This window comes from Chiloscyllium plagiosum, chromosome 19, assembly GCF_004010195.1.
Source record: "Chiloscyllium plagiosum isolate BGI_BamShark_2017 chromosome 19, ASM401019v2, whole genome shotgun sequence".
In the NCBI taxonomy this organism is placed as follows: Eukaryota; Metazoa; Chordata; class Chondrichthyes; order Orectolobiformes; family Hemiscylliidae; genus Chiloscyllium; species Chiloscyllium plagiosum.
In genome coordinates this window covers 49716761-49732357 of record NC_057728.1, presented here as the reverse complement: position 1 = coordinate 49732357, position 15597 = coordinate 49716761, and the positions used below count along the sequence as shown (strand labels likewise).

At 44.3% G+C, this 15597-nt stretch overlaps 1 protein-coding gene across 3 annotated transcripts in view; it reads right to left on the bottom strand.

Annotated features, from left to right (window-relative positions):
* Positions 1 to 2295: 2295 nt before the first annotated feature.
* utp20 (UTP20 small subunit processome component) overlaps positions 2296 to 15597 on the bottom strand; it is a 111418-nt gene continuing 98116 nt past the window's right edge. For all 3 annotated transcript variants that reach the window (XM_043709793.1, XM_043709795.1, XM_043709794.1), the window contains 8 exons: positions 14974 to 15105; positions 13373 to 13505; positions 11872 to 12068; positions 9789 to 9860; positions 8632 to 8886; positions 7364 to 7490; positions 6003 to 6148; positions 2296 to 2664 (listed from right to left, as the gene is read on the bottom strand). In XM_043709793.1, coding sequence (XP_043565728.1) covers positions 2509 to 2664; positions 6003 to 6148; positions 7364 to 7490; positions 8632 to 8886; positions 9789 to 9860; positions 11872 to 12068; positions 13373 to 13505; positions 14974 to 15105 — 1218 coding nt within the window. In that variant the 3' untranslated portion in view covers positions 2296 to 2508. The remainder of the gene's footprint in view (positions 2665 to 6002; positions 6149 to 7363; positions 7491 to 8631; positions 8887 to 9788; positions 9861 to 11871; positions 12069 to 13372; positions 13506 to 14973; positions 15106 to 15597) is intronic.

The window sequence follows — 15597 nt, the reverse complement described above, 5'->3', positions numbered from 1 at the left end:
GTGGGGCAGGAGCAGGCTGAGACAATGGGTCAGCCGGGGCAGTCAGGTTTGTGGATTTTGGGCTGGAGGTAGAAACGGGCAGTGCGGGGTTGTGGGACTATGAGGTTGGAGGCAGTGGATGGGAGATCCCCTGAGGTGATGAGGTTCTGGATGGTCTGGGAGATGATGGTTTGGTGGTGGGAGGTGGGGTAGCCATGGGAAATGCAGGGTTACAAGGATGGGGGATGATCCCCTGAGGTGATGAGGTTCTGGATGGTCTGGGAGATGATGGTTTGGTGGTGGGAGGTGGGGTAGCCATGGGAAATGCAGGGTTACAAGGATGGGGGATGGGTCTGGGTAGGATACTCTGTGGAGGGTCGGAATGGGCTGAATGGCCTGCTTCCACATTGCAGGGATTCTATGAAGATAGTGAGAAGCCACCAGATCTTGCCACAGGCTCTAACTTTATCTCTGTTCTCTGCAATTTTAAGTCTGAAGAAAACCACTTTATTTTTCCAGCAATTCCTGTAGACTGTGAATTTTAATTCAAACATCATCGCCGTTTATTTTACGTATGAACCAGTCATCCTGTCCCTCCTACAAACAAGTGAAAGCATCCCGAGGAGGAAGAATGTGAGTCAACGTTCTGGTGTTTACAAGAATCATCTCAGCAAATCCTGTGAAGCAGGACCATTGAACGACTTTCCCTTCAGTTGGGAGCTTTGCCCAATTTAAACAGACACCTTTCGATAAAAACGTTATAGTTAGACAAATGGATGCTCAAGCTCTGGAGAGAGTGCTACTAGAAAGATATCAGGAATGAGGGATTTTAGATACAGGGAAAGATTAGAGAAATTGGGCTTATTCTCCTTGGTGCAGAGAAGATTAAGGTGGCATTATTAAGTGGTCAAAATTATGAACAATTTAACAGGGGTAAGAAGAATATTCTATTTGCACGAGGTATCATATCAGTAACAAGGGGTCACAACTTCAAGATGGTCAGCAAGAGAGCTAGGAGTGAGATGAGGAGAAAGTTGTTAGGATTTGGAATGTGCTGCATGGGAGAGTGGGGGAGGCTGATTCCATAGGAGGTTTCAAAAGAGGGCTGGATATATATTTGAAAGGGATGAATTTAAAGGGCTGATAGGGTTAGAAAGTGGGACTAGCTGGGTAGCTGTTTGGGGAGCCAGTGTAGACATCACATATTGAATGGCCTTCACCTGTACTGTAAATTCTATGGTTCTATAAATGACATGAGACATACATCTCAGTTTGCCATTGGGCAGTAAATGGAACAGGAGCAAGGTTTAGATATGGTTAATAATTTCCAATCAATATTACGTAGTCGGTCATCACAAACAGCTTGGAATACACATGGAGCAAGGCTGGGTGTGAGGGTAGGTGAGGATGGCAATGCAATGCTTAAGTTATACAGAGTCTGAGTCAGGCCCTATCAGAGTCACTGTAGTTAGTTTGAGGTTCCACACATCAGGAAGGGTAGACTAGCTTTTGAAAGGAAATAGCACAGATTGATAGTGAAATGGAAATGGTTAAATTAAAAGTTAGAGTCACAACGCTTGTGCTCCACTGTAGAAAACTGAGGGCTGATCTAACTGAAGTGTCAAATTATTAAACAGATTTTTATTGCCTCGAGAGAATGAAATCCAGATAAATAACCACTACCTTAAAAAAGTAGTCATTTTGGAGCAAATTCAGCAAACATTTTTTCGAAGGAAGGGAATGGAAATCTCTTCCTTCACTAAAGGCTGTGGAGGCACTGGAAGTTTTAAGATTAACACCAGTGGACTTGAACCTGGTCCAGGTTTTGAGGGATGTGTGGAAAAGGTGTTACTAAAGGAGTTCAGGTAAAGGGGTGCACATGTGAGGGATAGAAACATCCACCTTGGGCTTTAAATCAGAATGGAAATACTGACAAATAAAGGTGTATTTGTGAACAGCCAAGTCTTTCAGACTCCATACAGCAGTACATTTCAAAAGGTCCAGCATTTTGCTTTATATCAAAGTCATGATTATTATCAATTGATTTACAACAGATGAACAAACAGTCGGTGTCAGCCATTCGACCCCTTGAGCCTGCCTTGACACTGAATAAGATCACAGGTGATCTGGTTACGTCAATCCCTGATAACCTTTCACCTAATTGCTTGCTGTATCTGCAAATTAACCTTCTGTGATTCAGGCACTAGCACACCGAGATCCCTCTGCCTCTCAGAGCTCTGAAATGTGCAATTTTCATGTCACTAAAGCTTTCATTCTTCCCTCCCAGAAAGGTAACAGATAGATAACAGCAGCGTATTGTGAGAACAGGCGCTATCACAAAGCACCATTTATTGACAATCTGCCAAGATAAACAGTACATTAAACTGTACTTCATGCTAAATACTCCTGAGCCACATTGCAAAAGAATTGTTGGGAATGGGAGACAAAAATAAAAATGTGGCCATCAGAAGTGATCTTTTAGTTTCTGGCATAAAATCATCACGTACAAAACGACTGAACTAAAACATTTCACTCCACTATGGCCAAGTCCTTTAGCGTGCTGCTTCGGGCCTTTTTCGCCTTGTAGCCAGGTCGAAGGACTTCAATTTTTCTTTTCTTGGCTTCCGCTTTATTTTTGTGCTTCTTCAGTTTCTTCCTTGCGGCAATATCCGGATTTGCCACTGCCTGTTTTGAATGAAAATATGAAGAGTATTAACATGGTCAGTATCCATCAGATTTATACAGCAAAGCCCCTTAATACATTGGAAAACGTCAGCAGACATTCAAACTTTAATCTATCTGGGCGCCACAGGCAAACCCTTCATATATTATTCATCCCATGTCCATTTCCGAAGGCAAAAACGGGGTAAAAACAATGACTGCAGATGCTGGAAACCAGATCCTGGATCAGTAGTGCTGGAAGAGCACAGCAATTCAGGCAGCATCCGAGGACAGGCAAAATCGACATTTCGGGCAAAAGCCCTTCATCAGGAATAAGCCTGAACCCCTGTAGGCACTCTGACCTGGTAAGAACCACCCAAACCTCCTTAAACAGACACAGTGGAACTGGTTAACCTTTTACAACAGCTTCATGTGCACCAGTGTTTTATTCATAAAACCTCACTGTAGATTTAAATTCTCAAACTGCTATGGAGGAACTTTACCTAAGATTGCATATATTATTAACCCAGGTCCGTGCCAACTATGTGCCCATATTAATGTACTCCTCTGCCTTTTCGTCCATTTCCAACAAACAGAATAATGGCTCAATGATTATGACAGATGGAGGAATACTGATAGCATCTTTAAGGAGTTACCGTCTGAATGGTGCTATTGGACGTGTAACTGTTTCTATTTGTTCATCAGAAGGAGGGTCACTGGTTGGGCCAGTGTTCATGGTCCATCCCTAACTGCCCCTTAAACAGAGCAGGAGTTGTTAGGGCCATTTCAGAGAGTCGTTAAGAAACAAACACATTATTGGTCACATGTCGACTAGACCAGGAAAGGACGGATTTCCTTCCCTCAAGGACTTCAGTGAATCAGGTGGGTTTTTAATGACAATCCACAATGGTTACACTACTGGCTAGCTTATAATTCCAGATTTTATTGAATTCAAACCTGTGACCCCCCAGACAGACCAGTGGCACTACCATTATGCCACAACAACCTCAATCCAGGGTCAAGGCTAATGCTCTGGAAACACAGGTTAAAATGGCACTATGTCAGCTGGTGGAACTTAAATTCAACTGACAAATCCGAACTAGTCTCAGGAATCACCAATCACCATAAATACCCACCTGGGCCACTAGTGTCCTTTAAAAAAGGAAATCTGCTGTTCTTACCTGGTCTGGTCTACATGTGGTGATCTCTTAACTGCCCTCAGAACTGGCTGAGCAAGACACTCAATTCAAGGGCAATTAGGGATGGACAACACATGCTGGAACTGCGAGACCATATCCTGGGATAAGAATAAATTAGCAAAAACAAATATTCACCAATGGCAACCTCTAACAGCAGCACAGTGACTCAGTGGTTAGCACTGCTGCCTCACAGCACCAGGGACACTGATACAATTCCACCCTTGGGTGACAGCCTGGGTGGTGTTTGCCCATTCTCCCTGCGCCTTGGTGAGTTTCCTCCCACAGTCCAAAGATGTGCAGATTAGGTGGATTGGTCATGCTAAATTGTCCACAGCATCCAGGTCTTGGATTAGCCATGGGAAATGCAGGGTTACAGAGATAGGGTGAGTCTGGGTGGGATGCTCTTCAGAGAGTCAGTGTGGACCCGTTGGACCGAATGGCCTGATCCCACACTGTAGGGATTCTACGATTCTAATCTTGCATTTGAAATAGTCAGAACTGACGTTAATAAAATGTAAACCCATTTATGATGAACATGTTTACAATCAGTAATGTACAGTATCTTTAATGTGCCAAGGCATTTCAGGACAACATTATCAAAAATGTGGCATTTAAATACACAAGGTGGCTTATAAGAACAGATGACTTAAGAAAAGAAACAGATTTTAAAAAAACAAAAAACAAAATTCTTGTCAGCAGAATCGATGGAGAGAAAGAATTCCTTCCTCAGATTTGAAGATAGATATACATGCAAGTAATTGTGTGTTAGTGAAAGGGAGTAGCATGAACTAAAGGCAGGTCTGCGACAGGGGGAAGACCAGGGGAGATTACATAACACGATTCATGCAACAGTCAGTGTGTACAGTGGTGGGCAATGTTTATATTTGTTTGTAGAATGAGGACATCATTGTGAACATTTGCGGCCAATTCCTATTTGCCCAGAGGGCAGTGAAGAGTCAAACACATTGCTGTGGGTCTGGAGTCATATGTAGGACAGACAAGGTAAGTGTGGCAGATTGCCTTAGCTGAACCAACAATTGACAGCGATCATCATGCGGCTAACTTTTGTTTTAATTATAAATAAAAACAGAATAAAGAAACAAAGGATGTTTTAGGGCTGCTGACCAAAAGCTTGGTCAAAGAGGTAGATTTTATGGAGCATCTTAAGAGATGAAAGAAAGGGATGAGGTGGGAAAATTCCAGAGCTCAGGGCTTAAGTAGCTAAAGGCGTGGTGCAACGGTAGAAAGGAGGAAACTGGGAATGTGCAATGTAGTTAAATGTGGAGTAGTGCACTCTGGTATGAAGCCAAATTCTCTCTTGGAAAACAAGATGGTAAAAAGGATGTGGGAGTACAGTATCTGGGGGTTCAAATATACAACTGAAAATAACAATGACAAGTTAAGAAGCTCATAAGAAGAGCCAATGAGGCACTTTCCCTCATTCCTAGAGTGGCAGAAAGTGAGAAGCTATGTAAAAATCAGTGAGGCCTGAAAGAGAGCTTTAATGTTTCTGAAAAGGAAAATTCAGGTCAACAGTTAGAATCTGAAACACAGAGAACACTAGAGGAACTCAGCAGGTCTGACAGCATCTGTGGAGAGAGAAATCTGATATGTTCTTAAGAGTTATACTGGACTCAAAACCTTAACTGTTTCTCTTCCCACAGATGCTACCAGAGCTGGTGAGTCAGTCCATCATTCTCTGTGTTTGCTTCAGATTTTCAGCATACGCAGAATTTCGCTTTTATTAGTTAGAATGTGGAACTCACCACCTCAGAGAAATAGCGTAGACTCAGGGGATAGTAGATCAGCACAAGACAAAGAGAATAAAATTGTGTGTTTGTAGAATGAGATGAGAGGACGGGGCTAGGACTGTGTGCTATAGCACTCATGCAGGGCAGCTGGGCTGAGGGGCCTGTTTCTCTGCTGGAAATGCTATGCAAGAGGTCTGAATCAGAGAAGCAGAGGGAGCTGTGGAGCTAGAGGTGGTTACAAAGACAGAATGTAGTGAGGTCAACAAGAGATTCAACAGCAAGGGGTGACCTTCTGCTTGGTGAAGGAGGGAGCTTTTAATAAGTGACTGAAAGGTGAGAATTGAGGAAATGTTCCGCTGTAGGGAGTATGAGGAAGCAGCCATTTCACAGCCCGCCATGACTCTGTCCCAACCTGCAGAGCTTTCTGTCTTTTCCGCAAAGCTTTCTTCTGGCTGGCCTGCTTCTGCACGGCTGCAAAGCCCAGAGAGAACGTTTCCAACCCAACCAGTTTCTTCAGCAGCTCGATGATCTCCTGGGAAAGGTTCCTCAATGTCGAGTCTGAAAGGGGAAGAGGACAAAGCAGCAGCAGCAGGCTGGGTCATTTCAAAGGCTAAACTATAAATACCAGGCCCTGTATGTAGCAGGGACAGAGCTCACTGAACCTCAAGGCATTTTCAAAACCAGGAACACATCAACCAAAACAAACCACAGCATTCCCACCTTAATGAAGCAACTAACGAACTAAAGTCAAAAACAAAAATTGAAATTGCTGGAAAAACTCAGCAGATCTGACAGCATCTGTGAAGAGAAAGCACAGTTAACATTTCTTCAGTTTTGAAGAAGGGTCACTGGGCCCAAATATTAATTCTGCTTTCTCTCCACAGGTGCTATCAGATCTGCTGGGTTTTTCTAGAAATTTCTGTTTTTGTTTCTGATTTCCAGCATTCGCAGTTTTTTGTGCTTTTTTTTGTTTGGTGTTCAACTTCTAAAAGTCATTGGCTAGGCTTTGGGTTAACTCAGGGAATCAGTTAATAAGTGACTGAAATTCTTCCTCGTGTAGCAATTAATAATGTGGAACTCACTACCTCAAAGAGAGGCTGGGGAAAATAGCATATACATTTAAGAGGAGGTGGATAGGTACATGAGGGAGAAAAGTATGTTTATGGAATGGGATGGGAGAGAGGCCTGAAAGGAGCACAACACCCAACATGGAACAGAGGGGCTGAATAGCCTGTTCCCTAGCTGCACATTCTATGAGGCAGATTGGTTTAGCTGGAGTTCATGCTTTGCAAATGCTGATCAGATATGTTGTTAGTTTCCCTTTATTGCTTGAATTTTTAAAAGGTTAGCTGCAATCTCACCCTGACCTGCATTCCACAGCGCTAAGTGTCACCTCCAATGATGTGTAAAATGTTAAAAGATGCACCATAAGCTCACACATTCGCGTTACCACATAGGCTGATACCAGCTCACCCTATCTATTTCACCGTATGAAATTTAACCCAACAGAGGCTAACAGCTAAATCTGGATGTTTGAAAAGGAAAAATATTTACAAAACCATGGGGAAAGAGCAAGGGATTGGGATCAACTGGATGTTGACACAAACATGATGGGCTGAATGGTATCTTTTGGTGATCTACAATTTCACAACACAGACTTCAACCATCTCTTTAGCAATGGAGCCAGTTGGGGAGTTTTGTAAAGAGACACTGTCAGAGATTCAATACCCGGATAAGCAGGAATGGTTGATCAACTCCAATAATGAAGCTTACCTTGCTCTGCGTAAGTACTGTTCAATTCCCTGTAAAGAGGCGCAATAATTACTGGGAGATAAGGCTTCACTCCTTCCATTCCAAGGTTTACGGAGATTGCTCCAAGGAACTTAAAGACGCATGTCCTCTGGAGAGAAAAAAAACAATGAAAGTAAATATTAGTCTCTTAACCACCCCGCTGCCTAAGGCAGGTGGAGTTTGTAAAGAGCTCACCTTGTAACTTCAAGGAGACCATTTGCCTGAAAGTCCACAACATACACGTTCCAAATGGGAATTACTGATGCACCCAGTCACAGCTTTGGGGAATATGGCAATAAATGTTTATTTTGCTAACTTCACCCAAGTACAAAGACACCAGAGGAGACCATTATGGTCCTGAAGGAGAAGTGGTGAGTTAGTGGAGATTCATTTCAGGATTTTAAGATGGTTTGCTAATTATATGTTAACTGCGTTCAGATTCACAAGGTGAAGGGCATTGTTCACCAACTGGAATCCTAAACGGAGGTGGTGGCATAGTGGTAATGTCACTGGACTAGTAATCCAATGTTCCAGACAGACAGATTCAAACCCACCGTGGTAAATGGCAAAATTTCAATACAATAAAGTCTGGAAATAAAAGCTAAGCTAATAGGGACCATTCTCAATTGCCATATAAGCCAATCTGGTTCACGAACATGCTTTAGGGAGGGAAATCTGCTACCCTTACCTTGTCTAGGCCCAAAGCAATGTGGCTCACTTTGGACCACCCTCCGTAATGACTTAACAAGGCGCTCAGTTCAAGAGCAATTGAGATTGGCAACAAGTGCTGCACTTACCACAAACACCAGTACCCCGTGCAAAAATAAACAACTCAGTAAATAATCTCATGCAAACAATTTATAAAGACATACTGCTGGGGCACAAGGGTAGTAAGGAGGAGGTAAATTTCTGTAATGTTGCATTTTAAATATTAGATTTTCACTAGGCGAAGGTATTACAAGATTTGGAGGAAAGGAAGGTAAATAGGATATAGATCAGCCAATGTTTTGGTGAATCATGGAACAAACTAGAGATGTGAATGGGTTCTTCCCAATCCTGTAACCTCATTTACCCTCCAAAACCCCATTATGCCCCCTTTCTGGGTTTTTAAGTCTTATTTTCTAACGTTGTTCTTTATCAACAACCCCTCCCCACCATTCGTTCCACCACCGTTCTGTCTATTGTGAAACAACCTGAGGTTTCCTATGACTTGGACTACCACAGAAATGCAAACAGGAGACTATCAGTACCTTCAAAGATATTTTCGGGGAATGAGCTGCTTCTCTCTTGGCAAGAGTACACAGCTTCCTGATCAGCCACATCAGGGTTGCTCTCTTCCCTTTGGCACCATCAGACGCAACTTTTCCTGCCGTGTCTTCCTCAGTTTCGTCTGCTCCCATTTCATCCTCGCTCTCCTCTGTCTTTTCATCCACCTTTTCATCTCCACAGTCAACAGACTCCAAGAGGAAGATGACTTTGGCCACAAACAGCAAGTTCTTTATCACCTGTTTGGCAACGAGAGGGCTGAATGTCAAGGATTGTGTTTGACACTCAAATGGGATGTGCAAGCAAGTGCGAGCCAAACTAAACGATCCCACCCACTGACATATTAACGCACTTAAATGTTACATGGCGAGAAGATTTTGCGCTGAATGCATGCTACAAAGTTGGAAGGGGCATCTTTTAAATAAGAGATTAAACCGAAGCTCAGGTCTATCCTCATGGGTGGATATAAATGAAAGTTTCTGCGTTATTATGCAGAGACAGGTGACCACCCCTCAGTGCCCTGTTGAACTCTCAACCAACTTCACGAAGCCAGACTACCTGGTCATTGCTGTGTTGCTGTGCACAAAATGGCAGCCAGATTTCCCAAGCTGCAACAGTGGCTGTGTTTCACTGAGGTGCAGAACAAAGCTTTGGCAGGTGCAAGGTATAAGATTTAGTTAAATGTACAGGTTTTTATTTCCCTTAAAAATTCCATCTTCACTGGCTTCTCAAACTGACAAAAAACATTCTGAAGTAATAGGAGATGTTAGGACGTGAGCAGTGCAGCTAAAGGAAATTTGGCATCAGCAGAATAAACATTTAATGATGATTGTGAGAAAATGTAACCCGGGCTATTAGATGCTTTCCTTTGGTGACTCAATAACCGTTTCCAGTTCTAACCAGACCCATCCTTGCAGTCCCAGGTGACAGGACATTAATAAAAGCAAAATACTGTGCAAGCTGGAAATCAGAAATCGATGCAGAGAGTGCTGAAGAAACTCAGCAAGTCGGGCAGCATCTGTGGAGAGTAGGATGTGGACTCGAAATATTAACTGCATCTCTCTCCACAGATGCTGCCAGATCTGCTGAGTTTCTTCAGCACTCTCTGCATTTGTGACGTAACAGTAATACCTCTTCATACCTGTTCACCCAGCGTGAGATCCAGGAACTTGGACTGCAGCTGATGACAAAAGGCTAAAGCCAAGAGTTTGGTCTGAAAGACAAATTGTCAGTGTTGAGAAATTTAGGATGTAAAATCAAGGGGACGCTTCACAGAAATCAAAACACACAAGGATATTCCATTCAGTCAGTCAACAAATCTTGAATGAAACAGCGGCAAACAAAGCTATTTAGCCCATAGCTCCCGCGCTGGCCTATCTATTACAGTTATCTCTCGACATTGCTGTTTGTGGGATCTCCCTATGCACAATTTGGCTGTTGTATTTCCTACATGAACAATTGCATTTCATGATTTGGAGATTTGGATCCACAACCTTCTGATGAAGAAGCAGCGCTCTGAAAGCTAGTGCTTCCAATTAAACTTGTTAGACTATAACCTGGTGTTGTGAGATTTTTAAAATTGCATTTCAGAAAGCACTTTTCTCTGGAATGTCATGAGGATGCAATAAGTGCACCGGGTTTGACTCCAAGCAGCCAAAGTTTAGGAGGAGGTTTTCCTGCACCTGTCACAGAGCGGACACTTTGCAATCTCACCGGTCCCCTCCTGCTCGCACTCAACGTTTCTGCACAAGGCTGGAGGTCAAACTTCAGTAACATGAACCTCCACGCTGTGCCATTGGTTAAAGGCAACAGAGCCACAAAGGCTCATTTTTAGCCACTTCAGTAGTTACCAAGGACTACATTCCCAAACTACACTCAGTTCTGCAGTAACGTGAGTTTCTTCAACGTAAACTGGCTACAACGCTATTCGAGAATTTAGACCATTATTTGTAGAACGCAAACTTGTCGTACCTGTTTCAGTTATAATGTGTTTCTAATCCCATTAGTTTAAATTATGCTGAATTTATGTGATTTTCTTATAACCCGGAGTCACACAAGAATGGAACTATTGCGTTATAACAGAACCGACAGTAAACAACTGCATCCTGCATAGTGGTCACCTGTTCCCATGACAATGTAACTGACTGTTCAACGTGTTGCTAAATAAGAACAGCAAGAGAAATCTGATAAAATTGGATGACAAGTACAGTAACGTCTCAATATACTACTTCCCGTATGTGGTAAACAGAGGGGTGTACTAATATTCAGATCATTCGCACAGTAACGTGAGCTGTAACCAACAGTGCAGTTGGTTCAGTGTGAAGCACAGTTGGCTGAACCAGAAGGCTGTGGTTTCAGTTCAGAGACATCAGTCCATCAGTCTCTGAAGCAACCAGTCCAAGGAGAACTCCACTCTTTCATGGGGTCAGTGCTGAGGGAGCGTCGGAGGGTCGGTGTTGAGGAAGCACTGAAATGTCGGAGGGTCAGTGCTGAGGGAGTGCTGCACTGTTGGGGCTGAGAAAGTGCCGCAGTATCAAAGGGTCGGTGCTGAGGGAGTGGTCACTGTCGGAGGGTCAGTGCTGAGGGAGTGCCGCACTGTCGGAGGGTCAGTACTGAGGGAGTGCCGCAGTGTCGGTGCTGAGGGAGCGTCGGTGCTGAGGGAGCATCACAGTGTCGGAGGGTAGTGCTGAGGGAGTGCCACACTGTCGGAGAGTCAGTTCTGAGGGAGTGCCACAGTGTCAAAGGGTCGGTGCTGAGGGAGCAGTCACTGTCAGAGGGTCGGTGCTGAGGGAGTGCCGCATTGTCGGAGGTCGGTGTTGAGGGAATGCCGCTGTGGGAGAGGGTTGGCGCTGAAGGAGCGCTGCACTGTCAGAGGGAGTGCCTCAGTGTCAGAATGCCAGTGCTGAAGAAGAGCATTCCTCGTTTTAATGAACCCCATATCCTTCCTTCTGTGGGCAAGGATGTTTATCTTGTGACCCTCTACTTTTTAAGGCCTGTACACCTGGTGTCATTATCAAGTGGAGAGAAGGTCTCTATGACTCTTTTGTCAAACCCTTCATTTCCAAATCTCCCCAGGCAACTGTTGAGCTCTCTTTGTGCAGGAGAAGAGGTTTAGCCCCTTTGGTTTTTATGGAGAATCAATGAGTGGACAGCATTTCACCAACATTTGCAGTCTTGCCTGGACGGCATGAATCAAAGCACTTCTCTCTCCGGGAGGGGCCTACCTTTCTGTCCAGCTCTTCCAGCAAGAACTGTGCCGCTGGCGTCTCCATGGAATTCTGTTCCGTGATCAGTGCCTTGCCAGAGTTCCACTTGGCCACCAGCTCTTCAGGTTGATAGGAGGCGAACAGCATTCCGAACAGCTGGGCAGAGGTGAGCCAAACCCAGGAGTGAGGGTGCCACAGATGAGCTTGGATGTGACCTGGTGGTGAGTTAGCAGATTCGAGTTTGGTGGGGTCCTAGTTTATGAACCCTTCAATGTACTTTTCAGAAATTCTTAGATGGGATGCGGGTATTGTCGACAAGGCCAGAGCTTGTTGCCCGTTCCTAATTGCCCTTAAACTGAGTGGCTTGCTCAGGCATTTCAGAGGGCAGTTAAGAGTCAACCACATTACTGTGGATCTGGAGTCAGACTGGGTAAGGATGGCAGATTTCCCCCTCTGAAGGGCATTATAATGAACCAGATGGCTTTTTACAACAGTCAGTGATAGTCTCATTCTCACCAGAACAAATCTAAAGATAAAGTTGCTTTAGGGTAGCTCTCTCATTCGGGAGAGAGGGACGACTGAAGGTGGTTTAACCTGAGTACCTCCATGCCTCAGGTGAGGGGAGATGAAGGAGTCCTTCCCAGTAACCATAGCTGGTGTAGGAATGGAACCCACATCGCAAACCAGCCATCCAGCCAAATCAACTAACCCATCCCCTACAAGACTACCATTCAATTATTAATTGAACATTACTTTTAAATGAATTTAAATTCCACTAGTTGCCATGGTACAATTTAATGATATGTCTCTAGAGTATTTACCTGGTCCTCTGGCCTCCTAATCCAAAGACATTATCACTACACCCGCTAACCTACCACCAAAGGAAACGGGTACCTGCAGTTTCGAGGGAGTCAGCCATATAGACTGAGATAAGAGGGATTTTGACTCAGAGGGCTGTCAATCTCCAAAATGTCCTACAGTGTAGGGCTGTTGCTGCTTAATCACTCAGTACATTTGAGGTTGGGGTCGACAGATTCTTAGACACTGAGAGAATTAAGTTGGAGAGTGAAACTGAGGTTCAGTACCAACAGGATATCCGAATGGAGTGGCAGCTTCAAGGGGCTAAATGCCCAGACCTTATTTTCCAGGTTCTTTCGAGTGTAAAGATTAGCCATTATAACAAAGATCTGGGTCCTAAAAGCTCAGAGCAGATGAGACATGGCCTAAACAGTTAAACATCATCACCCTCACACTCCCTCCCACGCATCTAGCCCCACACAAACTTGATGACAGCAGCACTACTTTGTTGGCCACCCCTGGGTCAGCTTTTGAGCAGAGGGAAGAGAGTGAGGACTGCAGATGCTGGAGATCAGAGTCAAGAGTGTGGTGCTGGAAAAGCACAGCAGGTCAGGCAGCATCCGAGAAGGAGTATCGACTTTTCGGACATAAGCCCTTCATCAGGAATGAGGCTTTTGAGGAGTGCCCGGTGTTTAACCAGCAGTGGAAGGACTGTACCTACCCCAGATCGTGGTGAGAATGGGGTGTGGTTTGAGCAGCTGGACCAAGTTGCAATTCTTCACCAGTTTCACAGTCAGAGTCAAGAGGTTGAACAGCAAACGGTCTGTGGCTTTCTCTTCCGCTTCCTCATGGATCTGAACAAAGACCAGAAACAGACTGTAAACTCATGGCTATCCAGCTTAGATCGGAAATGGATCCAGGATCAGATTTGTCTTTGTCAGGAGCAAGGCCAGAGATGTAAATGTTCTAATCAGAATTGTACAGCAGAGCTGGAGACCCACCTCATCCCAGGCCCAGTCCTTCCTCTCCACTCTGTCCCCGTAACCTGATCCGACCTGTCCATCTTCCTTCCCATATATCGGCTCCACCTTTCCCACTGACCAATCACAGCCACCTTTCCCCCATTTATTTCTCAGTCCCCTCCCCCAGCCCTGATGAAAGGTTCCGGCCTAAGATGTCGATTCCCCTTCTCCTTGACCTGCTGCACTTTTCTCAGCTCCACACTTTATCCAGCAAAGCTGGAGGGCAGCCAGTTTTGGAATTTAGTCCCAATCTCCTGCTCTTTCCCCATAGCTTTGCAAGTAATCCCCTTCACAAATATTTATCCAATTTCTACTCAGAACTTCCCTCCTCCTCCCTTCTCAGACTGTGTATTCCAGATCACCACATCTCACCATTAAATAGAACTCTCGTCTGTGCCCGGGCTCTTCGCCTCCTACAAACTGCTCCCAGGGCAATTATATCCTTGCTTAAAAATAAAAGACCAGAACTGCTCATGAAACTATTATCTTATGTAACTATAGCAAAACATCCCTGTTTTTATACTCAAATTCCCTGGCAATAAACAACATTTAATTTCACTTCACAATCAGGTGCTGCACCTGCATTCTTCTTGTGATTCGCAAGATTCACGCAAAATCCTCTGTACCTCTGTTCTGCAAGCTGAATTATATGTCATTTTTCTACTTTTCCTGCCAAAGTTGACAAGTTCACGTTTCCTCTCCATCTGGCACTCTTTTGTGCATTTATTTAACCTATCTACATCTCTCTGTTTCTTGTATTCTCTTCATGTGAGGGCTGGCTTAGAGAAACACAGCCAGACTGCCCCAGATCGAGCCCTGAATAATGAGAGCGCATACTGGGGCAACTGTGTGCCACATTTATGCCCATGAGCTTTAACAGATGCACCTTGACCTTCGAAATCCAAGACACTAACATAGCTCCTCTTGATCAATACTGCTAGAGCTCAATTCATGAGACAGTACTGCAATTCTGCATTTACACAGAAAATAAGTTTTGGATATAGGTTTGCTCGCTGAGCTGGAAGGTCAAAAGAAACCCAAACATGTAAATAGAAAGCAGGAATTATCAACAGTGCTTTGTCTGAGGCCCACTGAAGATGTTACCTAGTAGGGTAATGAAATGTCTGGAAATGAACCTTCCAGCTCAGTGAGCAAACCTAAATCCAAAACCTCAGCCTGAGCTACAAATCTTCTCAAAACTCGCTAAGAAAATAAGTTTGTTATGTGAGCTGACCAGCCCCATCCCCAAATCCAACATGGAGTTTTAATAAAAACTGCACGGTGCATGAGCAGGACTCACATCTTGGAAATTTCCAGGATCAATTGCGGCTTCAAGGATTGGAAGAACGATCCCAAGTCGTTTCTCAAAGGTGGTTCCTTCAGTTTCAACAAAAAGCCCACAAGTATGGGCAGCCAGTCGACGGTGAGAGATCTGTAACAGGGACATAACTGAAAAAGTCATAGGCTGAAATGGTAACTCAGATGTTCTCTCAGATACTGCGAGACAGGCTGAGCTCCAGCATTATTTGGTTTTACTTCAGATTTTGCTCTCATCACACTAAACAGCATTGTTCTGTCACATTTAAAAAATCTCTTTGCATTCAAATAAAGCCTGCCAACTCACCCATCTATACAATCTCCTTCAGGCCAAGAACTCTCACAATCCTGAATTGTCCAGGTCTAGCCCCTGGCATATTTCCCATGTCTTTAGACTCACTACAGACAGCTATTCCTTGAGTCAGCACTGGCCCAAGACTTGCAATTCCCTCTTTGAAACTCTTGGTGCTGTCCAACAGAAAAACCTAGATTCCTTGAAAGTGGTGGACAGGGTAGGGAAGAAGGCATTTGACAAGTTTGCCTTCAACAGTCAGAGCATTGAGTACAGCAGCTGGGATGTCATGTTGTGGCGGTGCAGGATATTGGT